The following is a 24,232-nucleotide window of genomic DNA, read 5'->3' as shown; positions in this document are numbered from 1 at the left end:
ATAATTCTCACAACTAGAATCACTCTCAGGAAACTAGTCTCAGCAACTCCATAAATTCTGAAAACTGGAAATTCATGTTCTGTGTTACTGTGCTATAATGGAAATATGGTTCCAAATGATAACAGCTTCTTATAATTCTGCCAAGAAAAATCTTTTCAGATTTTTTGTTTTGGGGCCACACTTGGCAATGCTTAGGGGTTACTGGGTTCAGGAATTACTCCTGGCAGTGCTCTGGGGACCCTATGGGATCCCAGGGATTGAACCTCGGTCACTCGTGTGCAAGGCAAATGCCCTACCCACTGTACTATCACTCCAGCTCATCTTTTCTGAATTTTTAAAATGACTTTTAACTTCATGCTGTGTAAATAATTCTGATATTGTGGAATGGGGATATTTTTCTATTGACTTATCTTAATGTTGCCTAGTGGCTAGGGCGTTTGCCTTGCACGTGGCCGACCTGGGTTCGATTCCTCTGCCCCTCTAGGAGAGCCCTGCAAGCTACTGAGAGTATCTCACCCACACAACAGAGTCTGGCAAGCTACCCGTGGCATATTCAATATGCCAAAAATAGTAACAACAAGTCTCACAATAGAGACGTTACTGGTGCCCACTCGAGCGAATAGATGAGCAACGGGATGACAGTGATAGTGATACCTTAATGTTAGATATTTCTGCGTCAATGATCCAGTGTGTAGTTCTGTTAAATATATGAACATTAAACAGATGTGCAAACTTTCTTCAATAAATGGCAAAAATGTAGGCACTAACTACACTTAGCTCTTTCAAGAAGTTCTTTCTCTTTCTATTAACTGTATTATACCAGTATTATTCAGGGTTTGGGATTTTGCTTTTGTTTTTGGACCACACTGAGTGGTGCTCGGGGCTACTCCTAGCATGGTGCTTGGACGACTCCCATAGTACTTGGCGGGGACATGCAAGTCTAGGAATCAAACCCAGGGTCCCACCCACAAAACACTCAATAGCCCTTTGTACCATCTCCCTTATTCCAAATATCACTTTTTTGTTGTTGTGATGGTGGAAAGGATTGAGCCCAAGGTTCTTCATGCCAACCATTTCTGACTCTCAGGTCTTCTCTTCCCAGCCCCAGCCTCTTCCCATCTTGCTGTAAATAATCATTTTTTTCTTACTCCCTGAGACATTTAATGGTTCCCTATTGCCTGTGAAATAAAATCCAAACATGGATGGGGGGGTACGTATGCATGTGCATAGTGTTCTAGGGATCAGATTTTGTGCTTCACACATGCAAGGCAGAAGCTCTACCACTGGGCCACATGGTCTATCCCCAGACTCTAAACTCTTGAACGTAATATTTAAAACCCTCTAGTATTTGGTCCTATCCTGCTTGTCTTAGTTTCCATTGTTTCTCTTTTTACTCTATTTGTTTATCTTGGGTAAAGCAAACTCAGTTTTGCTCCTCAGTATCTTCTGTCAATTTCTAACTCTAGGACTTCGCTGATGGTGACACATCTTCATAAAATGCTGTTGTTCATCTCCCCTTCTTCTGTGAAACCTTTATTTCCCAAGAATAACTTTCTTTTCTTTTTAATTGCTATCACTCTCTTACTGAGTAGCTTATGTTCTGGTCATCACTATATGTTCTTATCTCCTATGTCATAAGCTCATTCGAGTCATGTTTTGTTTCTAACGTATTTTTTTATGACTATTTTCTCATCCTTGCTCTCAACTTCCATCCTTCTATCCTGGACCAGTATCTTAAACACAGATACGAATAAGCAACTTCATTTATTACAGAATCAATCCTACAGGCTTTTATTTAAATTTTTTAATATTTTTTTGATGCCTCTGAATTACTATAGTTCTTCCTTTTGCTGCCCCAAATCTTGTTACATTGAGTTCTTTAGATGTTCAGATTCCAAAATCAGAGTTGGGTGGGGACAGAGAGATAGAACAACAGGTAGGGCACTTGCCTTGCACATGACCGACCCAGGTTCAATCCCCGTCACCCCATGCAGTCACCCAAACCTTGCCAGGAGTGATCCCTGAACTCAAAGACACACTGCTGAGTGTGTCCGACACCCCTCTTCCTAAAAAAAAATTAATGAAAGAAAGAGATTGCTGGAGAAATACTACTGGGAGTAAGACCCTTGCTTTGCATGGCCAAACCCAGTTTGATCCCTGTGACCACATATGGTTTCCCAGGCACCATCAGGAGTGAGCCCTGAACACAGCTAAGTATGACAACAACACACAGGGGCTAAAGAGATAGTATAAGAGTAAGATGCTTGCCTTGCATGTAGACAACCTGGTTTCAATCCCCAGCACCCCAGTGGTGTCCTAAGCCTGCCAGGAATGATCCCTGAACACAGAGCCAGAGTAAGCCCTGGGAGCCACTGGGTGTTGCCCAGAAACTAAAAAGGAAGGAAGGAAAGATCCAGAAATGAAAGATAGTTTTTAAAACAAAAGTCTAGCTTAATATTGATCTTTGTATGTTTTAGTGATATTAATTGAAGATATGTTTTGAAGGCTGACATTAAAAAGAAGAAGAAAATGTATATATTGACATTTTGTGGTGCTAAAAATTAAATGCATACCTGCAAAACATGTGCTTTACCACTGAACCACATTCCTGATGCTTATATTGATTTTTTAAATGACATATAGTACATGTTTTTCTTTTAAGAAGCAAATATAGGGGCCAGAGCGACAGCTCAGTGGGTAGGGCATTTGCCCTGCACGTGGCCGACCCAGTCTCGATCCCCGGCATCTCATATGGTCCCCCAAGCACCACCAGGAGTAATTCGTGAGTGCAAAGCCAGGAGTAACCACTGAGCATTGCTGGGTGTGACCCAAAAAGCAAAAAAATTGTAATAATAAAAAGCAAGTGCATTGTCTCAGATAATACAGTGGTTAAGCCACTTTCCTTGCCCATAGTCAACCCTTTGGCACCACATGTTCCCTGCACACTACCAGGAGTGATCCCTAAGCATGGAGCCAGGAATAAACTTGAACACTGCTGGGTGTGGCTCCAAAACCAAAAATAGAAATGAATAAATAAAATTCGAGCATGATTTCTGCTGAGCATCACAACCAAGTGCACAGCCGCCTGCCACCACAACAAAAATAGTGAAAGATGAAATGGAAAAGAAATTAATTTAAATGATTTTTTTTTTTTTTTTTGAGGAGAGAGTATGGGGTTAAGGTACTGAATTTTTTTGTTGTTGTTTTTTTTTTTTTTTTTGGCTTTTGGGTCACACCCAGCGATGCACAGGGGTTACTCCTGGATTTGCACTCAGGAATCACCCCTGGCGGTGCTCAGGGGACCATATGGGATGCTGGGAATCGAACCCAGGTTGGCCACGTGCAAGGCAAATGCCCTACCCGCTGTGCTATCACTCCAGCCCCAAAGTACTGTTTTTTGCACACAGCTGACCCTACTTTAATCCCCAGCATCACATATGGTCCCTGAGCACTCTGTAGGAATAAACACTTGAGCACAGCTTGGTACGTCTCCCAAAAGACTGGAAAAAAAAAACAAACACCTGGGACTGGAGCAATAGCACAGCGGGTAGGGCGTTTCCTTGCACACGGCCAACACGGGTTCGATTCCCAACATTCCATAAGGTCCCCCCAAGCACCGCCAGGAGTAATTCCTGAGTGCAGAGCCAGGAGTAAAAGAAAAAAAAAAAGAAAAGAAAACACCAAGAACAGTTAAAACACAATTGAGTTTCTATATACTAAAAATGCCAAATCTATATATTTTTTCTTTTAGTTTTGAGCCATACCTGACAGTGCTCCGGGCTTATACCTGGCTCTGTATTCCCTGAGCGCATCACTCCTAATGATGCTCAGAGGACAGTATGTGGTTTCAAGGATCAAATCCAGGTTGGCCACATACATGGCAAGGACTTTTTTCATGGTACCAAGCATAGGCCCTGATACAAATGTTTGCTCAACTAGAGAACAGCATGTGGCACTGGAATAATGATACAGCAGGTAGAGCGCTTGTCTTGCACATGGCCAATCCAGGTTTAATCCCCGGCATCTCATACGGCCCCCAGAGTACCACCAGGAGTGATTCCTGAGTGCAGATCCAGGAGTAACCCCTGAACAGTGCCCAATGTGCTCCCTGAAAAAAAGGGAAAAAAAAAAAAGAACATCATTCATCAAGTACTCCTGGGACTTGGTTGGTTTCAGTTTTGGTTTGAGGTCACAGCCAGTGGTGTTCAGGGGCTACTCCCAGGTCTGTGCTCAGAGTCACTTCCAACTTGCTGGAGATCAAACTGGGACTCTTCATGTAAAGCCCCATCCATTTAAGCTATCTCTTCAGCCCAACTCCAGGCCTTTTCAAATAATAGCAATTAATCTCTTCTTTCTATTTTGTTTTAGTGGGCTTCCACACTCAGTGGCGCTCAGGGCTTACTCCTGGGTCTGCACCAGGGTTCTTTCTCGGCAGTGCTCAAGGGACTGGGGCTTGAATTTAGGTCAGCCTATAAGGCAAGCACCCTATCCGCTGTACTATCACTCAGACCCCACATCTAGTCTCTTCTTAATGATGCAGTTATCCATACTGCCTTCCATTATGACTCTGTTTACTAATACAGTTCTTTGATGTTTTTCCTCTCTTACTAGGGCATTTAAGGGCTCTCTCCCCTTTGTGTTATGCTACTTTTTAATCTATAGGTTACATAAAATCAAAGCTTGCTATGGATGTCTTTTTTTTTTTTTTTTTCTTTTTGGGTCACACCTGGCGATGCACAGGGGTTACTCCTGGCTCTGCATTCAGTAATTACTCCTGGCGGTGCTCAGGGGACCATATGGGATGCTGGGGATCGAACCCGGGTCGGCCGCGTGCAAGGCAAACGCCCTACCCACGTGCTATCGCTCCAGCCCCTATGGATGTCATATTAAATAAGATTCCAAGTCAAGTATAAGGTTCATAGTTCTTTCATCTGTCATTTGTGTTGACAAATTCAGCTAATCTGAGTTTATTTTCTATATTAAGTGTCTATTTAAAGGTATATTGCAAGACTTTATTAGAAGCCTGGCTGGGTATGGGAAAATAGGAAAGAAGTTCAAGTTCATAGTTTGCCTTTGCTCTTCAAATGCTGTCTTCACTCACAAGTGAAGGTAGAGTAAAAGTGAGCAAAATGAAGTTTCTTTGACACTTTAAACTTTCATTTCAGTCACATGGCCAGATGATTCCCTGCATTACTTTCCATGAGAGCATTAGGAAGTCTGGTTCTGAACCTCAGTGACCTATTGCTACTCACAGGAGTGCTTGGGAATTTTTTCTTTAAGCCTGAAGAGTCTACTTTTAGTTTTGTAGTAGTGGGTAAATCAGCCTATCTTAAAAAGTTCTGATGGAATGAAAATGAGGTACTGCTTGTGAAAACCTTTAAAATATTAAAGTGCTTTATATGTGTTCTGTTTACTACTGGTACTTATAGTGTGCCTGGCAATGATTGGTATTCTTCTGAGTGTAGTACTATTATCAGTCTTAATGTGACTTCTTGTCTGAGCAGCTTGTTCTATATATTTGTGTAGGCAAAAACAGCTGGAAGATATCCTGGTTCTAGCCAAACAATTCCATGAGACAGCTGAGCCTATTTCTGACTTCTTATCTGTCACAGAGAAAAAACTTGCTAACTCAGAACCTGTTGGTACTCAGACTGCCAAAATACAACAGCAGATCATTCGACACAAGGTAGGAAATAGTTTAGCGTAAATAGTTACGCTAAATGAAAACACAGACCTGGGTTCTGAATTCCTAGAAATCAGAAAACTGCAACATTAAAGTCATGTTTATGGATTTAAAAATTTAAAGAGGGGGGAGTTAAAAATTACGGTCATATTACTTAAAATGTGGGTAAAAAAATGTATGGTCAAATATGGTAAAATCACATTCATGAAATGAAAATTTAAATCAACAAACAGGCTGTCATCATCCAAGAAAGCAGCTTTTGTTCTCAATTTTTCTATTATTTTGCCCTTCGGTTGGTTAATTTTTTTATGTTTTATATCATTTGTTATTTATTCATTGTTTCATGCTTACTTTTCATTTATTTTGTTTCTGTTATTCATTTTTTCCATCCGGAATTCCAGGCTCTGGAGGAAGAAATAGAAAGCCATGCGGCAGATGTGCACCAGGCAGTCAAAATTGGGCAGACTCTCTCCTCCCTGACATGTTCTGCAGAACAGGGTGTGCTGTCTGAAAAGCTAGACTCATTGCAGGCCCGATACAGTGAGATTCTAGACCGGTGCTCCCGGAAAGCAGCCCTGCTTGAACAGGCGCTGTCTAATGCTAGACTGTTCGGGGAGGATGAGGTGGAGGTGCTCAACTGGCTGGCTGAGGTGGAGGACAAGCTCAGTTCAGTGTTCGTAAAGGACTACAGACAGGATGTCCTGCAGAAACAGCATGCTGACCACCTGGTATTCATGTTCTCCATTCTTCTTATTTATGTTGCTGACTTATTTTATAATTTTGCTTCATATGTCTCTTCATTCCTTTCCTTTAAATTTTCTCGTTTCCATCTATTTATATTTAAGTGGGTGACTATAGACTTTATACTGAAGACTGCTCTATTAATGAAACTTGCACTTCCAAATTGAACCTAGAAGATTTTACAGAATGTAGCCACCTCAATTTAAACTCAGAATTTCCTATTATGCTGTGTATCACCAAGTTTCCATCTAAATAGTTTTTTAAAGAGCATGTACTTTAAAACCAGATATAAGTAAATATACCCAGGTTTTGATCAGATAGACCTATTTCTGCTTTTCTAGGATTTTTGCTGAAAATCCAGGGATTTTTATGTCATCTTAATAGAAAATGATTTTTCCATTTTTCTTTTTGTGAAACTTCTTAGAATATAGTAAAAATAGGCAAAGCAAATTGTAGCTTTGAATACTCAGAGATTCTTCTGCTTGAAAGTTTTTAGCCGGGATCCTGATTTAAGCCTGCATGTTCTTACTAACTTTTCTTCTCTTGGATGTTCGTCTTAATTTATTTTGGACATAATAAGACATTTTTGCTGATTTCTACTTCTGCCTTTCTTGAATTCAATAGGGTTGGTACCAATAGTTTGGTAAAGCTGATTGAATTATAAGTTTCTTCATTGCAAAGGAATGCTTGCCTATAGATCTGATTCATTTTTTGTAATGATGGGATAGGCAAGATATTGATGGAACCAAATGTCTGATATTTGGTCTTATTTATTTTCCTTTTCTGTGCAGTTATTTGGGGATTAATGGTATTCTTCCCTTTCAGGCTTTAAATGAAGAGATTATTAATAGAAAGAAGAATGTAGATCAAGCTATTAAAAATGGTCAGGCTCTTCTAAAACAAACCACAGGTATTTTGAAAATCGGATCTCTTAGCTCCTTCTTAGTCACACATCCATATCCAGGAATTAGGACTTTGCACTACCCTCTTCTTTTTCTTTTTAGGAGAAGCTTAGTGTTCACTAATTAACTTTGCATATGCTCCTGGTTGATAAGTGGCCTGGGTTCCTGTTTCCTCCTAAATCTTTTTGTTGTTGTTGCTGTTGTTGTTGTTTGGGGGGGAGGGGGGAAGCAGTGGTGGGAAGCACATTCATGGCAGTGCTAAAGGCTTACTCCTAGCTGTTTGCTCAAAACCAGAGTTGGCCATGGGCAACACAGATGCCTTAACCCCTGTACTATCTGACCCCTGCTAAATCTTTTGGTCATAGAGTTTGATATCCCCTGCTTTTCAATGTACTGAATGCTGGTATTCACTGATCAATGCTAGGAAATATTGACCCACCTATAATCGAACTATTTCCGTTTTATTTTTCTCCTACCTCTATTGTAGAATACTAAGTGAAATCAGTACCGAAAGGAGATGGCTTCTGTAACAGTTAAGCTCTGATTTGAAGAATGGGATTGAAGTGATCCACTCATGTCCTCTCAGACATCAGTAATTTGTGTCATTTTCCCCAGGTGAAGAGGTGTTGCTTATTCAGGAGAAACTGGATGGAATAAAGACTCGTTATGCAGACATCACAGTCACTAGCTCCAAGGCCCTCAGGACATTAGAGCAGGCCCGGCAGCTAGCTACCAAGTTTCAGTCTACTTATGAGGAACTGACCACATGGCTGAAGGAGGTAGAGGAGGAGCTGGCAGCCAGTGGAGGACAGTCTCCCACAGGGGAGCAGATACCCCAGTTTCAACAAAGACAGAAGGTAAGTTGTTATTTCAGAGTTTAAGGGTAAGCTTTCCTTTTAGAATTTTTTGCCTTTGTTTTGGGGCCACAGCTAGGTGTACGCCACTCTGGCTCTGTGCTTAGGGATTGCTCCCAGTGGGTTGGCTGCTTGCAAAGCAAGTGCCTTTCCCACTATTCCTGGCCCCTAAAATTTTATCTTTAATCCTTGAACTTTTAAGTTAAAATTACTATTTTTTAAGTTAATTTATTTTGTTATTGTTGTTGTTGTTGTTGTTGTTGTATGGATTACTCCTGGTTGTGCTTAGGGGCTATTCCGTGGCTCTGTATTCAGGGGTAACCCTTTGGTGGTACTTGGAACACCATATTCAATACCACGGATGGAACTGGCTATGTACCGGACAAGTACCATTAACCCTTGTACTAACTCTCCACCCTCAACTTCACCAAATATTTCTATGTTAAATCTAACAATATTTCTGCCTGCCTCATTCTCACAGAGACAGTGATATTTGACATAAAACCTATAAATGAGTTAAAGAAGAAAGAAGATTGTATTCCAAATCCCTAAAAAGTTGCTTCTTATACAACATTTTCAGTTGACTTTCATGATGCACTCTCTGAAGAGTGCTTCATGATTATATTTGGTTCTCCTACAGGACCTAGTATACACCGAAGTACTGTTAAGTAATTTTAAATACTTGTTAAATAACCTGGCTGAAGAAGTCTTACAGATAGTTCTTTTTGCTTTGTTTTGTTTGGGGGCCATACCCAGTGGTGCTTATTCTGACTCAGAGCTTATTCTGACTCTGCTCAGGGATCACTCCTGGTGTGGTTAGGGGCAAGATATGATGCCAGGGATCCAACCAAGTTCCCTTCATATAAGGCAAGTAAGTGCCCTTTGAGCCACACCTGGCAGTGCTCCAGTATTACTCCTAGCACTGCACTCAGAAACTACTCCTGTTGGGCTTGGGGAACCACATGGGGATCAAACCCAAGCAGACTGCATTGCAAGGCACGTACCTTACCCGCTATGCTAATGCTCTGACCCCAAGGCAAGTAAGTATCTTACATGATGTACTCTCTGGCCCTCACAGACAGTTCTAACTAAGCAACAGCTAAGTCTAAAGCCAGAGTGATTGAAAAATCTGAGCAAGAAGAAAACTGAAGGAAGGAGGTCAGAGCCCTGCTGGGATGTGTGGTAGAGATAGCACTTTCTACCCAGAACAGCTGCTAATATGCTTAATTTAGCAACGTATGGCCTGAAAACTTTTTTTTTTCTCCTTAGGAATTAAAGAAGGAGGTCATGGAGCACAGGCTGGTGTTGGACACAGTGAATGAGGTGAGCCGGGCCCTCCTGGAGCTGGTGCCCTGGAGAGCCAGAGAAGGGCTGGATAAACTTGTATCTGATGCCAACGAGCAGTACAAACTGGTCAGTGACACTGTTGGACAAAGGGTGGATGAAATTGATGCTGCTATTCAGAGATCACAGCAGGTAATGTTTATGACATCTCTCCATTAGTATTTTAAGTAATGGACATGTATGTATGAGGTACAGAATCAGAACCCACATAAATGCAGTCTCAGTGGAATTAGTGAGTTTAAGTAAATATGATGCAACAAATTTTTTCAATAATGGGAAGTGACTGAGTAGAGATCTGTTAGTATGACTCTGGGTTTGAGCCAAAATTCTGGCCCCTTTAGCAGGGAAGAACTTGAATAAGTCTGTGTGGGTCATTCTTTGCTGATGGCCTGCTAAGAAGGTAATGGGAATAGATAATATCTAGACTCAAAAGGTGTAGGTGTGTTACAGTCTTCATTTGACATAGTCAAGTGTTTTAACATTAGATGGGAGAGAGGGAAGAACTAAGAACTATAATTACTATCAAATATGCGAGCCAAAATAGCAGAGCTATCCAAAATAGTACCCTGCTAGTAAACACAGGTGTCATGTTTCCCTCAATCTTTTTTTCTCCTTCCTACTTTTTTTTGGAAACAGTCTCTTGATTTTCCTAATAACTGGATACTCACCATGTGCCATAGCACACACACACAAAAAAAAAAGTATTAATCTAAAAAAAAAGCGTATTAATCTAACATGATTCCTTGGGTTCATAGTGATAAGCAAATGTTTTCTTGCTTTCTTGTTTTTTTTTTTGTTTCTGTGTTTCTGGGAGCAATACCCAGCATGCAAGGCCTCCCTGCTACACTATCACTCTGGTTTTGTTGTTGTTGTTGTTGTTGTTGTTGTTTTGCTTTTTGGGTCACACCCAGCGATGCTCAGGGGTTACTCCTGGCTTTGCACTCAGGAATTGCTCCTGGCAGTGCTTGGGGGACCATATGGGATGCCGGGGATCGAACCCGGGTCGGCCGCGTGCAAGGCAAATGCCCTACCCACTGTGCTGTCGCTCCAGCCCCTACACTATCACTCTGGAACCACAAATGCTTTCCAAGCCACACAGAAATTTGCTCTGACTCCAAGCACCTCCCCAATAAGTCTGTATTTGTTTCCCTAATCTTGGCCATAGTTTTTACCATGAAATTTATCATAGATATTGCATACCTCTTTTTTAAAACATAGTTTAGGTTGGCAGAATTTAAAACTGACCAGAGAGCTATTATTAAGTAATAGTCACAGAGAACTTCTTTGCTATTGATAGACTGTATCAAGGTTTAGGGTTGTGCCAGAGAGATAGTTTAGGAGAAAAAGTGCTTTTCTTACATGCTGCTGACTCCAGTTTGATCTCAAGCACCACATATGATCCCTGAGCACAGCCAGGAATAATTCCTGAATACCACTAGTGTGACCCAAACCCCTGCTCTAAATATCAACAAATAAAGTTTTGGCATTATGGGGTGTCACACTTCTTCAGCTGAATGAGTACTTCCAAATTGACTTTTATCTCTGCTGCCATGTTGTTGATATTTGACATATTGTTGCTAGTATGTACCACAGGTAGCTCACACTTAGATGTGCTTTAATACAAATTAAGAAGCTGGGTTAAACTAGTGTGCAAAACTATTATTATTCAGTGTTTGGTACAGAAGAGAATTGACAGAACAAAGCCTTGTGAAAGCACTCTAATTAGAAGTTTATTTCTTTTTATGAGTGTCAGTTTCTGTTCTTTCTAGCTGTAAAGTTAACTGGGTTCCCTAACTTTTTTGTAAAAATGGTGAATTAGGATCATCTTGGTTCTTTCCTTTATGAAATAGTAACTGTATTGGCTAGGGTTGTAGCTCAGTAGTAGTAGAGCTCTTACCTGGGTTAAATCCTTGGCACTACAAATAAACAAGTAAATAAAAATATTTCTGAAAGTTCAAGCCTATGTTGAATTCATTGCATTTCTAAAAAATAGAACTTTAAGTAATTTATTTGTTTTTCTTCAATACATCTACTAGTATGAGCAAGCTGCTGATGCAGAACTAGCTTGGGTTGCTGAAACAAAACGGAAACTAATGGCCCTGGGTCCAATTCGCCTGGAACAAGACCAGACCACAGCTCAGCTTCAGGTACAGAAGGTAAGCATAACACATATTTCTGCTGTCCCAAGCTCACATTATCTTATGAGTTGAAAGGTTTCCAACTATGCCAGGTCAAGTAGGATAATGCATTGTCATGATGGTGGACACAAATTAATGAATAATTAGTTAGGAGGAAAGATTTTTTTACTTTGTGGTTGGACAAAATAGCCCATTATTCCAGGAATTAATGGCAATTTGGGGGAAGAATTTTAAACTTGTGCATTTTTTTTTATAGGATGAGATGTGTGAATAGTTTAAGTTTTAAACTTCATAAGAAAATTAATGTGGCTTTATTTTTCATAGATTATGTTTAACTTTCCATGAACAAAGGCTCCAGGTCCTTTTACTTCAAATCTAACTGTAGCTTACTTTTCATAGGCTTTCTCTATTGACATCATTCGTCACAAAGATTCAATGGATGAACTCTTCAGTCATCGAAGTGAAATCTTTGGTACTTGTGGGGAGGAACAGAAAGCTATACTACAGGTAAATTGCATTTGTTTACTATTTTATATCTTCATCATGATGAATTAGAAGTATAATTGTGGGATAATAAGGTCCCATTATTTATGGTGGCATCTAACAATAACTTGATGATTTGCCGGGAAATTTAGCCTTCTGATCTTGTGTTTGCAAAATTTTTTTTCCTTCTTTTTGAGTCACAACCGGATATGCTCATGGGTTACTCCTGGCTCTGTACTCAGGAATCACTCCCTGCAGTGCTTGGGGGACCATATGGGATGCTGGGAATTGAACCTGGGTTGGGCGCGTGCAAGGCAAACACACTACCCACTGTGATGTCGCTCTAGCCCCGTGTTTGCAAAATTCTAACCTGCTATATTAAATGAGACATACTTCAAATCCATCTCCATAACAGGAATTGCTACTTAATCATTATCTACAAGGAATATTCTTTAAGCGATATTTTAGGACATCAGTGATGTGTTTTCAAAACTATGCAGATAATTTCTTCAGGTTCTTCTAAAAGGTCATTTGTAGACTTTTTTTTTTTAATTTAAAGTATGATTAAACCATTATTTTTCCTAAGAAATCTATGAAGTTTTAATGGCAGGTTTGTGGAGACTTTGAATCATAGATGAAAGACAAGCAAAACCTTATGAGCATAAAAAATACTATGCAGCTGTTAGAAAGGATAAAGTCATGAACTTTGCATATAAGTGGATCAACATGGAAAGTATCATGCTAAGTGAAATGAGCCAGAAAGAGAGGGACAGACATAGAAAGATCGCACTCATCTGTGGAATATGGAACAACAGAGTACGAGACTAATACCCAAGAATGGTAGTATATATTACCAGGATGTTGGCTCCATAGCTTGAAAGGTGGCCTCACACGCTGGGGGAAAGTCATTCCAGATAGAGAAGGGAACACCAAGTAATATGTGACTGGAGATCCTGCACAGGAAGGGAGATGCATGCTGAAAGTAGACTAGAGACTGAACAGGATGACCACTCAATACCCCAGGAAAGAGAGATATCAAATTGGAATGCCTCGGGGCTGGAGTGATAGCACAACGGGTAGGGCGTTTGCCTTGCACGCGGCCAACCCGGGTTCGAATCCCAGCATCTCATATGGTCCCCTGAGCACCACCAGGGGTAATTCCTGAGTGCAATAGTCAGGAATGACCCCTGTGCATTGCCGGGTGTGACCCAAAAAGCAAAAAAAAAAAAAAAAAAAAAATTGGAATGCCTCGCCACAGAGGCGGGGTGGGGTGGGGGGTATGGGACTGGGGGGTGGGAGGGATACTGGGTTCATTGGTGGTGGAGAATGGACACTGGTGGAGGGATGGGCTCTTAAACATTGCATGAGGGAAAAACAAGAACAAAAATGTGTGAATCTGCAACTGTACCCTCACTGTGACTCACTAATTAATAAATAAATAAATTCATCTTTGTAATAAAATTGAATACAGCTAAATTATAACATAATTTTAACAAATAAGACCAGGGAAATAGTTTACATGCCAGGTCAAAGGAGTAGTATATATATATATATATGTATATATATATATATGTTGTTCAGGGAAGGCTGGGTCAGTCTGATATGATCCTCATGAGTCCCACCCAAAGTGATTCCTGAGCACAGAGCAAGAAATAACCCCTAAGCTCTGATAGGTGATTCCCAAAAATAAAAATTCAGGTAAGAATGCAAGTAATTTTTTGGCCAGAGTGATAATACAGTGGGTAAGTTCCTTGACTTGCATGTGGCCATCCTGGGTTCAATCCCTGGCATCCCATATGGTCCCCTGAGCACCACCAGAAATTATTCCTGAGTGCAGAGCCAGGAAGTAACCACGAGCATTGTCAGATGTGGCTCCCAAACAAAAAGAATACAAGTAATTTTAATTTCCTTTATACTAAGTAGTCTAATTCTCAGACTAGTTCCTAATTTTGAACTGTATGTATTCTCTTTAAATCTTTTAGTATGTATACCCACATTTTTCGTTTAAGGTTCATAATCATAATGAGACTTTCATGTTTTGTTATCAATGCGTATAGGAGAAGACAGAGTCTCTAATACAACAATATGAAGCCATAAGTCTACTCAACTCTGAACGTTATGCCCGCCTTGAGCGTGCCCAGGTCTTGGTGAACCAATTTTGGGAAACTTATGAGGAGCTCAGCCCCTGGATTGAGGAGACTCGGGCACTCATAGCACAGCTACCTCCTCCTGCCATTGATCATGAACAACTCAGACAGCAACAAGAAGAAATGAGGGTAAGCAACATACTGAGTTTCATTGTATTGCAGGACTAGAAGTGGGCTTTACAGTTTATTCAGAAGCATCATATTAGCAGGTGTCCCCTTCATTACAAAGTTAATGCTTAATCAGTTAGAATTTCTTTGCACATTGAAAATAATTTTCAAGATTTAATTTGTCTTTTAATGAACATCAGTTAAAGAATAAAAGTATGTTGATCTCAGGAAACTGAGTATTACAGAAATATTTGATAGTTTAAAAATAAAAATTGTGAGCTGGAGCGATAGCACAGCGGTAAGGCGTTCGCCTTGCACGAGGCCGACCCGTGTTTGATTCCTCCGACCCTCTCGGAGAACCCGGCAAGCTACTGAGAGTATCTCGCCCGCACAGCAGAGCCTGGCAAGCTGCCAAAAACCGTAACAATAAGTCTCTCAATGAGAGACGTTACTGTGCCCACTCGAACAAATCGATGAGCAACGGGATGACAGTGACAGTGACAGTGCTGGAGAGTATGCCAGGTGTTGTCCAAAAGCCAAAATAATAATAATACAGAATAAACTAAAGGATATTTCCAGGGACCACAGGGCATCTATCGACTGATAGACTTGGGTGTGATTGGGTCGCTATTTCATTGGATCATGCCCCAAATGGAGTAAAAGCCATGAAGTCACACCAGGAAGCATTTAATGCATAATTAAGATAAGTGAAATTTATAGGCCCCCAACCAATAAACTTTTTATTTCACAAATTTTTTTATTTGTGGTTTATGATATGCTTATTTCTATCTCTGTTTTCCTATAAGTGGGAGATTATAAACTGGAAATGGCCAATAGTAAAGTCAGGTTATGACTGTACTATCATAATTTGCCATTCATAGCTTGTGCTGCTTGGTATTTTTCAGCCTGGGAGGAATAAAGATACTAAACTATGTAAATTTCAGTGTAGTAGAAGTATTTATGAACACAGATGAGGATGGAATTAACTTAAACTGAGAGAGAATGAGAAGGATACGTCTTTCAGACTTTCTGATCAGTGGGATATCTGAACTGATTTTTCTTTTTATATTGAATCACTGTGAGATAGTTATAAGCTTTCATGTTTGGGTTACAATCACACAATGTTCAAACACCCATCCCTCCACCAGTGCACATTCCCCACCACCAATATCCCTAGTATACCCCCTCTTTCCCACCCACCCCCCCCGACCCCCCACCCCTCGCCTCCATGGCAGACAATATTCCCCATACTCTCTCTACTTCTGGGCATCATGGCTTGCAACACAGACACTTAGAAGTCATCATGTTTTGTCCATTATCTACTTTCGGCACACATCTCCCATCCCGACTAATTCCTCCAGCCATCATTTTCTTAGTGATCCCTTCTCTATTCCGTCTGCCTTCTTCCCTCCACTAGTGAAGCAGTCTTCCAGCTATGGGGCAATCCTCCTGGCCCTTGTATCTACTGTCCTTGGGTGTCAGCCTCATGTGATGTTATTCTATACTCCACAAATGAGTGCAGTCCTTCTATGTCTGTCCCTCTGAAATTAGATGTTTCTCTTTTCTCCCATAATGGCAAGATGTGGGGGCTTGCTGTTTTTAACAGTCATTCCTCTTGAAGTTGTTACGAGCTCTGATCAAAGTAGTTAAGCAAATAAACTTGTATTAAGATGCTCATTATGTTTTAATCTATATTTCTTTGCATAGCAACTAAGAGAATCCATTGCAGAACACAAACCTCATATTGATAAACTGCTAAAGATAGGCCCGCAACTAAAAGAATTGAACCCTGAAGAGGGGGAAATGGTGGAAGAAAAATACCAGAAAGCTGAAAATATGTATGCTCAAATAAAAGAGGAAGTACGCCAGAGGGCCCTCGCTCTGGATGAAGCTGTTTCCCAGTCGGCTCAGGTATATGTGTGTCTTAAACTCAAATAATCTTCAGTTGTCCTTCAGGTTAAGTAGAAGGTCTCTGTATCAACTTAAGAGACAGATAATTAAAAATGTCCAGATGTTGATGATTTTTATTTCAGGGAACAACTGTAAAAAGGGTAAGAAGTATTTTGGCTGGTATATACTGTTTGCTGATGGCTTCCTTAAAAACTTTAATAGGGCTGGAGTGATAGCACAGCGGGGAGGGCGTTTGCCTTGCACGCGGCCGACCCGGGTTCAAATCCCAGCATCCCATATGGTCCCCCTGAGCACCGCCAGGGGTAATTCCTGAGTGCATGAGCCAGGAATGACCCCTGTGCATTGCCGGGTGTGACCCAAAAAGCAAAAAAAAAAAAAAAAAAAAAAAAAAAACTTTAATAATTTGATATCCTCTAACAGTGAAGATTTTGGATGCATTGACCAACAGATTCAAAAGCAAATAAATGTCCTTCAGAGAAGCTAGGATCCTATTGGACTTATTAATTAGTTTACAGAATTTGAAGAGATGGCACATTAAGTTTTCATACTGAAGAGGCCACCAGCCAATTTCTAGCTCAAAGTGAAATGCTTGAGTAGGGAAAAAGCCAAAGAACATTAACCCATAATAGTGAAGTTTAAAGCATCTTTAACTACATACTTTTCAACTAATATATTACTCTTAGTGGTACTTTTGTCATGTCTGGGTATTTTATTCCTGTGTTTAGTCAGTATTCTTGGTTAATATTTGTACTTACTCAAGTTTTTCCCCTCCCCCACCTTGGTCTCATCTCTCACTCACATTGTGGAATGTGTTACTTTGTGTTGTTGCTGCCTGCTCCTGTCTTCCCCACATCGTCACATTTCATTGTTGTGTTGACTGCGCCCACCATTACAGATAACAGAGGTAAGGTACCCACTCACATGGGACTAGGGTGTTCTGATGAAGCTGAGAATTAAATTACTTGCAATTTAATTCCACTAATGGCTTTAGTAGAATTAAATTGTGTTGATGCCATTTATTGTGCCAGTTTCATTTGGGATGGAACCCAGGGAGTGATGGAAAGTGATTTTGTTAAGGAAATCCTATCATGTTTTTCCTGTAGGTCATTTGGAATTACCAGGCCTTTTATTCTAGTCTGCTAATCCAGAGTTGGTTTTAAATAGCTTTTTAAGGGGCAGGATTTCTATTTGGCTTCCTCTCTGCTTCATATTGTAAGTGAAAATTTTAAGGATAATGTACCAGAAAAGGGAAAAGAAAGGAAACAGTTCTTTTAGGATAATGTTTGACTTAATTTTTCTATTACCTTTCACCATACCAACATTTTCCATTCTCACTGTTATGTACAGTAGGTTGTTAAATTGCATGCTATACTTGTAAAACTCCACGTCATGTTGAGTTCCCCATCCTTTTACATGGTTGTGGAAGGCATCTAACTTGTTGATCTTACCCGTTGCATGCAACTGTCTTCCAAGATGTTAACACACTGACTCACCAGTTTCATTCCTTTCTTGTCATATTATTTGGAAGAGGGGATGTATTATGGCAGCACCAGTGATTTAAGTTGATCTCTGGTATATTAATATCTTTTTGATTATTCAAATTGACATCAACCCTTTTTTTGTTATTTTTGTTTTTGTTTTTGTTGTTGATGGGCCAGCTCTAGTGAACTGTGCCCATAGCTGGGCAGTCCTTAGCAGGCCTAACAGTTGAGGCTGAGCACAGGTTCTTCTAAACAGTAGTAGGTCTATACCTTAGCTCTAGCATTTCCCACAGCAGTGTCATGACTCATCGACCAACCTCTTTTTAGTTCCATGATAAAATTGAGCCCATGTTGGAGACTCTGGAGAATCTTTCCTCTCGTCTGCGTATGCCTCCTGCAATTCCTGCTGAAGTAGACAAGATCAGAGAGTGTATCAATGACAATAAGAGTGCCACCATGGAACTAGAAAAACTGCAGCCTTCCTTTGAGGCCCTGAAGCGGCGCGGAGAAGAGCTCATTGGGAGATCTCAAGGAGCTGACAAGGATCTTGCTGCAAAAGGTATTTGGATGATATTTTTTCTTTTTCTTTGCCACACCCAGCTGTATTTGAGGGACCATTTGTGTCAGGGATACCATATAATTTCAGGTAGAGAAGTTTTTCTTCTTTTCTCTGGTTTTAGGGCCACACTCAGGGGTTATTCCTGGCTCTGAACTCAGGGGTTACACCTGATGATACAACTGGGATATAACCTGAGACTCCCCCCAGGCAAACCATACACTCCAGGTCTTTGAGCCATATTCCTGACCCCAAAGCCTTTTTTTTAAAGTCCAGACTGTAGTTACCTTCAGCATCCCACCCTATGTATTTCATTGACTGTAAAGGCAGTTCCTAGTAATGAGTATTTTAGAATGTCTTTCAGGAGTCATTTAGAATTCAGGACACATCTCCCCATTGAAACAAGGTTACAATTGTTAGTCAGATTCCCACACCAGGAAACAAATGCTCCTTTAACCCCTAATATGAGTTAACTGCAATATCAATAGTGGATAGTACATAATTAACCTTTTATAACATTTTCCATGGGAAACAGCAAGCTTAACCTATTACACTGGAAACAGAGTTCTTAATTTCTTTGTTAGAGTTTTTATAGCATAGCTACACCTTTATAACAGATGATTTTTCATTTCATTCCAGATTACCTTTTGATCTCTTTATGTGGGAGATCAACATAAACAGAAAATGCTAATGTGAAAATATAGTGATAAAACTAAGGCAGAAAACTGCCACTCAGTTATAATTTGGGGGTGTTAGAGTTTGGGGCGTTTTGTTTGTGACATTTCACTGAAAATTCCAGAATTTGGATTTCTGATTAGGCTAAGTTCAGGTAGAAAAGTTCTTTTCCCATCTTCTCTTTGCCCTCTCAGAAATACAGGACAAATTAGATCAAATGGTTTTCTTCTGGGAGGACATCAAAGCTCGGGCTGAAGAGCGAGAAATGAAGTTTCTTGATGTCCTCGAGCTGGCGGAGAAGTTCTGGTACGACATGGCAGCTCTCCTGACCACCATCAAAGACACCCAGGACATAGTTCATGACCTGGAAAGCCCCGGCATTGACCCTTCCATCATCAAACAGCAGGTGGAAGCTGCTGAGGTAAAAAGATAATAAAACACGTCTTTCCTGTTTTGGTTCTCAGGGGCACTATGGCCTTTTTTTTTTTCTTGCTTTCTTGTTTTGGGGCCACACTGAGGGGTTACTCCTTTCTCTGCACCCAGAAGTTACACCTGATTGACTTGGAGGACCATATGAGATGTCTGGGATGGAATCTGGGTCAGTCATATCAATTTTTTTTTTTTTTTTTTTGCTTTTTGGGTCATACCCAGCAATGCTTAGGGGTTACTCCTGGCTTTGCATTCAGGAATTACTCCTGGCAGTGCTTGGGGGACCATATGGGATGCCGAGGATCGAACCCGGGTCGGCCGCGTGCAAGGTAAACGCCCTACCCGCTGTGCTATCGCTCCGGCCCCTGGGTCAGTCATATGAAAGACAAGAGCTCTACCCACTGTACTATCTCTCTGTCCCTAGCCAAGTATGTTTTATTAACTGTCCACTCAGTCTGAGTGTCTTTTTAAGTTTGTTTGTTTTTTTTTCTTTTTTGGGTCACACCCGGCGATGCACAAGGGTTACTCCTGCACTCAGGAGTTACTCCTGGCAGTGCTCAGGGGACCATATGGGATGCTAGTAATCGAACCTGGGTCGGCCACGTGCAAGGCAAACGCCCTACCCGCTGTGCTATTGATCTCCAGCCCCTCTTCTTTTTAAGCTTAATGGGACTTTTTTCTACTTAAAAAAATAACTTTATCATTATTGTAAATTTTTCTCAATTCAAATATTTCTACTTGTATAGGTTTATGTAACTGCCATATTTGTGATATGGAGCAGTGCCATCACAACATCACATTCTTTCTGTTTTATTTATTTTGATTTGGGAACCACACCCAGCAGTGCTCAGGGCTTATTCCTGGTTCTGTGCTTAAGAATCACTTCTGGTGGTATTCAGAAAACCATTTGTGATACTGAAAAACTAACCTAGATCAGCTATGTGCAAGGCAAGCACCACACCAGTTATACTCTATTTCTCTGACCCCATCTCTCACCAGTTTTAAACTTAACAATTCAGATTGGTAGCATGTGCTTAGAAAATCCAGTTCTGCTTTTTTTGTCTGAAGTTAAGTCTTCACTGTAGTGTAGCTTAATTCGTTTGGTTTTGGGCTCACATCCAGCAGTGTTTACTGACTGTAGCCGGGGTTTTCCTCCCAGTTCTACTTGGAATCATAGCAGTGTCAAGGATTGAACCCAGGTCTCCTGCATGCAAAGCATCTGTTCCAGCCCTTTGAACTGTCTCAGCCCAGTTTAAATTTCTTTTTTCTTTTCTTCCGTGTGTGTATGTGTGTGTGCGCGCGCGCACACACACGCTGAGGCCACACTCAGCTGTGCTCAGGGCTTACTCCTGGCTGTGTGTTCAAGGATCATATGTGTGGCTGGAAGGACCATATGGGGTATCATTGAGAGTGCTTAAACTACCTTTTAGGATCTGACCTTCTTCAAGATTATGTATTCTTGCAATCCTATTATGCTAATATCTCCACTCCTAATTTTGTGATGAATATATTTCACTTTGGTTGTTCTGCTCTCTGTAATAGACTTCTGACTGTAGATTATAAGTTGGAAGCAGAAAGAAATGAACCTTCAGTAAATTGTTACAGCTTGTCCCACATTTTCTAGACTGTTTTTGTTTTTTAACATATACATTGCTATGTATAAAATTGTATTTGATACATATTTATATATAGCACTGTCATTCCATCGTTCATCAATTTGCTCGAGTGGGCACCAGTAACATCTCCATTGTGAGACTTGTTACTGTTTTTGGCATATCAAATACACCACAGGTAGCTTGTCAGGCCCTTCCATGTGGGCGGGATACTCTTGGTAGCTTGCCGAGCTTTCCTAGAGGGGTGGAGGAATCGAACCCAGGTCGGCCGAGTGCAAGGCAAACAACCTACCCGATGTGCTATAAACAAGCAATCTAAAGCATTATTCTTTTTGGGCTGAGTGGGATTTAGGTCATGCCCAGCAGTTCTCAAGGGGCGTACTCCTGTCTAATTGCATGGGGGTTGCCCCCAGCTGTGCTTTGGGGAAGTCATGAAAGGCCAGGATCAAACCCGAGCCTCCCACTTGCAAAAGCATGCTCTCCAGTCCTTTGAGCTATCTCCCCAGCCCTGAAGCATCATCCTTCACATAAGTGAACTATTAAGAATATTGAAAGGCTTTTGTAAAATTAACTCTGTTCAACATCTGCTATTGGTGGGGGCATAAATTACATTTGCAAAGTTTGGAAAGTTCTGTTCTGATTTCTGTTTTGGTTTATGTTCTGTTCATTTCCATGTAGACTATTAAGGAAGAGACAGATGGTCTGCATGAGGAATTGGAGTTTATTCGAATCCTTGGAGCAGATTTGATTTTTGCCTGTGGAGAAACTGAGAAACCTGAAGTGAAGAAGAGCATTGATGAGGTGCGGAGAAATGGACAGGAGTTCAGATGAGACATTGGGACTCAGACTGCAGAGAGGTAGTAATTAAAGATTCTGATTATTTTCTCCTAGATGAATAATGCCTGGGAAAACTTAAACAAAACGTGGAAAGAGAGAATCGAAAAGCTTGAGGATGCCATGCAGGCAGCTGTGCAGTATCAGGACACACTTCAGGTGAGAGGTCATGAGGCACGCCCACCATGGAAAGACAGGGTCCAAGTTCTCTGTCATTTTCTAAATCCAGGTGAGAGTGGGTCACCTTTGTAGGACCGCAGCATTCTCGGAGCTAACACAGTGCTGCTTCTACATTTTGAGCCAATGTTTCTAGCTCAAATCCAGCGAGGAAAAAAGTGACTCCTACGTTTCTACCCTTCTGCCATATTTTCACTATTGTGTGCTCATCGTGTTTATCTTCACTGTGGCCATACAGTGAGGCTGACCTTCTGTGAAAGTCATTGCTTGCTAGAGGTTCCAAACCTCAGATTAATCTTGAAGCACAGTTTGGCACAGTAACTTCTCAGGATATTTTATTTATACTTTTTTTTTTCTAAATTATAATTTACTTTGGACTTTATCCCAGTTTTATTGGCTTCTTTTTTTCTGGTTTTGTTTTGGGGCCTCACCTGGCAGTGCTCAGAACTTACTCCTGGCTCTGTCTCAGGAATCATTCCTGTGGTGCTCAGGGGACCATATGCAATACCATGGATCAAACTGAGATCAGCCATATGCAACGCAAGCACCTTGCACTCTTTCTGGCCCCATCTGCTTCCTTTTAAATCCCTGGGTTTCTTTTGTGTTGGTTCTTTGTGGGGGCTTTTTGGCAGAGAGTTGGAGGGGGGAGTATTTGTTTTTCTCGAGGGACAGGAAACACCCAGTTGTGCTCCAGGCTTACTCCTGGCTCTACTCGGAAATCATTCCTGATGGGGCTCAGGAGACCAGATGCAGTGACAGGGATCATACGAGGTTGGCTGTGTGCAAGGCTAGAACCTTAGCCATTATATTGTTTTACCTCTTAAATCCCTTTACTAGTGAAATAAAGATCTTGCCCTTACCTCTGCCCTTGACCCAGAAGCATATACAGTGCAAGATGATTTTGATTTATCTCTGCTTCTTTGAGATGATACTGATTCTCTCCTATATCCTTATGCTTTTGTTTTCTGATTGTTTATATGTTTGTTTTAGGCTATGTTTGACTGGCTAGATAACACGGTGATTAAACTCTGTACAATGCCCCCTGTCGGCACTGACCTCAACACTGTCAAAGACCAATTAAATGAAATGAAGGTTTGTATTTAGGAGTGGGTTTTGAAGAAAGATTGCTTCTTTTCAACTTTTGGAGTACTTGGTTTGACATTAACATAAATATTAACATTAAGCATGTCTTTTGTAGGAGTTTAAAGTGGAGGTTTACCAACAGCAAATTGAGATGGAGAAGCTCAATCACCAGGGTGAACTGATGTTAAAGAAAGCTACTGATGAAACAGATAGGGACATCATACGAGAACCACTGACAGAGCTTAAACACCTCTGGGAGAACCTGGATGAGAAAATTGCCCACAGACAGGTAAGGCAAACCATGGTAGATATAAATGGACTACTGTCTCCTGTCTTCTAATATCAGAACTAATATTTTCCTTATATATTTTATCTGAGTAGCATAAGCTAGAAGGTGCTCTCTTGGCCCTTGGCCAGTTCCAACATGCCTTAGAGGAACTAATGAGTTGGCTGACTCACACTGAAGAGTTGTTAGATGCTCAGAGACCAATAAGTGGAGACCCAAAAGTCATTGAAGTTGAGCTTGCAAAGCACCATGTAAGTCTTCTTATTTTTCATTTCTAAGCCTTTTGGTTTGAGACCAAACTTTTCCACCAGAGCATTTTTATTAGTGTACCTTAGAGAATTGGGTTTGATGATATCTGTAAAAATAAATTATGTTGCTTAATATTTTTTAGGTTCTCAAAAATGATGTTTTGGCCCATCAAGCCACAGTGGAAACAGTCAACAAAGCTGGCAATGAGCTTCTTGAATCTAGTGCTGGAGACGATGCCAGCAGTTTAAGAAGCCGTTTGGAAACTATGAACCAGTGTTGGGAGTCAGTGTTACAAAAAACAGAGGAGAGAGAGCAGCAGCTTCAGTCAACACTGCAACAGGTACATGAATTGAATACCTCAGGTAGCTAAGCATACTCCTAACATCATCAGAAGAAAGCCTAAGTCAGTAGGAGAAGTACAGTTAGGGATAGTACCCCCCAAAGTGACAGGGCAGTAAGTTTTGTGCTGGAACTCATATGGAGAGAATAGCTTTTGGGTAGGTCCTTCCTTGGATTAGCTGTAGTGCAGTCTCCTATT

The 24,232-nt window shown here is 40.8% G+C and overlaps 1 protein-coding gene across 22 annotated transcripts in view; it reads left to right on the top strand.

Moving 5' to 3' along the window:
• MACF1 (microtubule actin crosslinking factor 1) overlaps positions 1-24,232 on the top strand; it is a 411,553-nt gene that overhangs the window by 351,067 nt on the left and 36,254 nt on the right. For 18 of the 22 annotated variants that reach the window (XM_055137709.1, XM_055137708.1, XM_055137706.1 and 15 more), the window contains 17 exons: positions 5,527-5,686; positions 6,085-6,411; positions 7,250-7,334; positions 7,942-8,183; positions 9,450-9,656; positions 11,561-11,680; positions 12,062-12,169; positions 14,203-14,421; positions 16,108-16,311; positions 18,120-18,351; positions 19,218-19,444; positions 21,744-21,866; positions 21,957-22,058; positions 23,067-23,168; positions 23,275-23,448; positions 23,541-23,696; positions 23,837-24,034. In XM_055137709.1, the coding sequence (XP_054993684.1) occupies positions 5,527-5,686; positions 6,085-6,411; positions 7,250-7,334; positions 7,942-8,183; positions 9,450-9,656; positions 11,561-11,680; positions 12,062-12,169; positions 14,203-14,421; positions 16,108-16,311; positions 18,120-18,351; positions 19,218-19,444; positions 21,744-21,866; positions 21,957-22,058; positions 23,067-23,168; positions 23,275-23,448; positions 23,541-23,696; positions 23,837-24,034 (2,986 nt within the window). The remainder of the gene's footprint in view (positions 1-5,526; positions 5,687-6,084; positions 6,412-7,249; positions 7,335-7,941; positions 8,184-9,449; positions 9,657-11,560; positions 11,681-12,061; positions 12,170-14,202; positions 14,422-16,107; positions 16,312-18,119; positions 18,352-19,217; positions 19,445-21,743; positions 21,867-21,956; positions 22,059-23,066; positions 23,169-23,274; positions 23,449-23,540; positions 23,697-23,836; positions 24,035-24,232) is intronic. The other 4 variants (XM_055137710.1, XM_055137715.1, XM_055137707.1 and 1 more) reach the window with 1 other exon arrangement.

Source organism: Sorex araneus, chromosome 5 (genome assembly GCF_027595985.1).
Source record: "Sorex araneus isolate mSorAra2 chromosome 5, mSorAra2.pri, whole genome shotgun sequence".
In the NCBI taxonomy this organism is placed as follows: Eukaryota; Metazoa; Chordata; class Mammalia; order Eulipotyphla; family Soricidae; genus Sorex; species Sorex araneus.
Note: the sequence above shows the minus strand (reverse complement) of the source record. Positions and strands in the feature narration are given on the sequence as shown.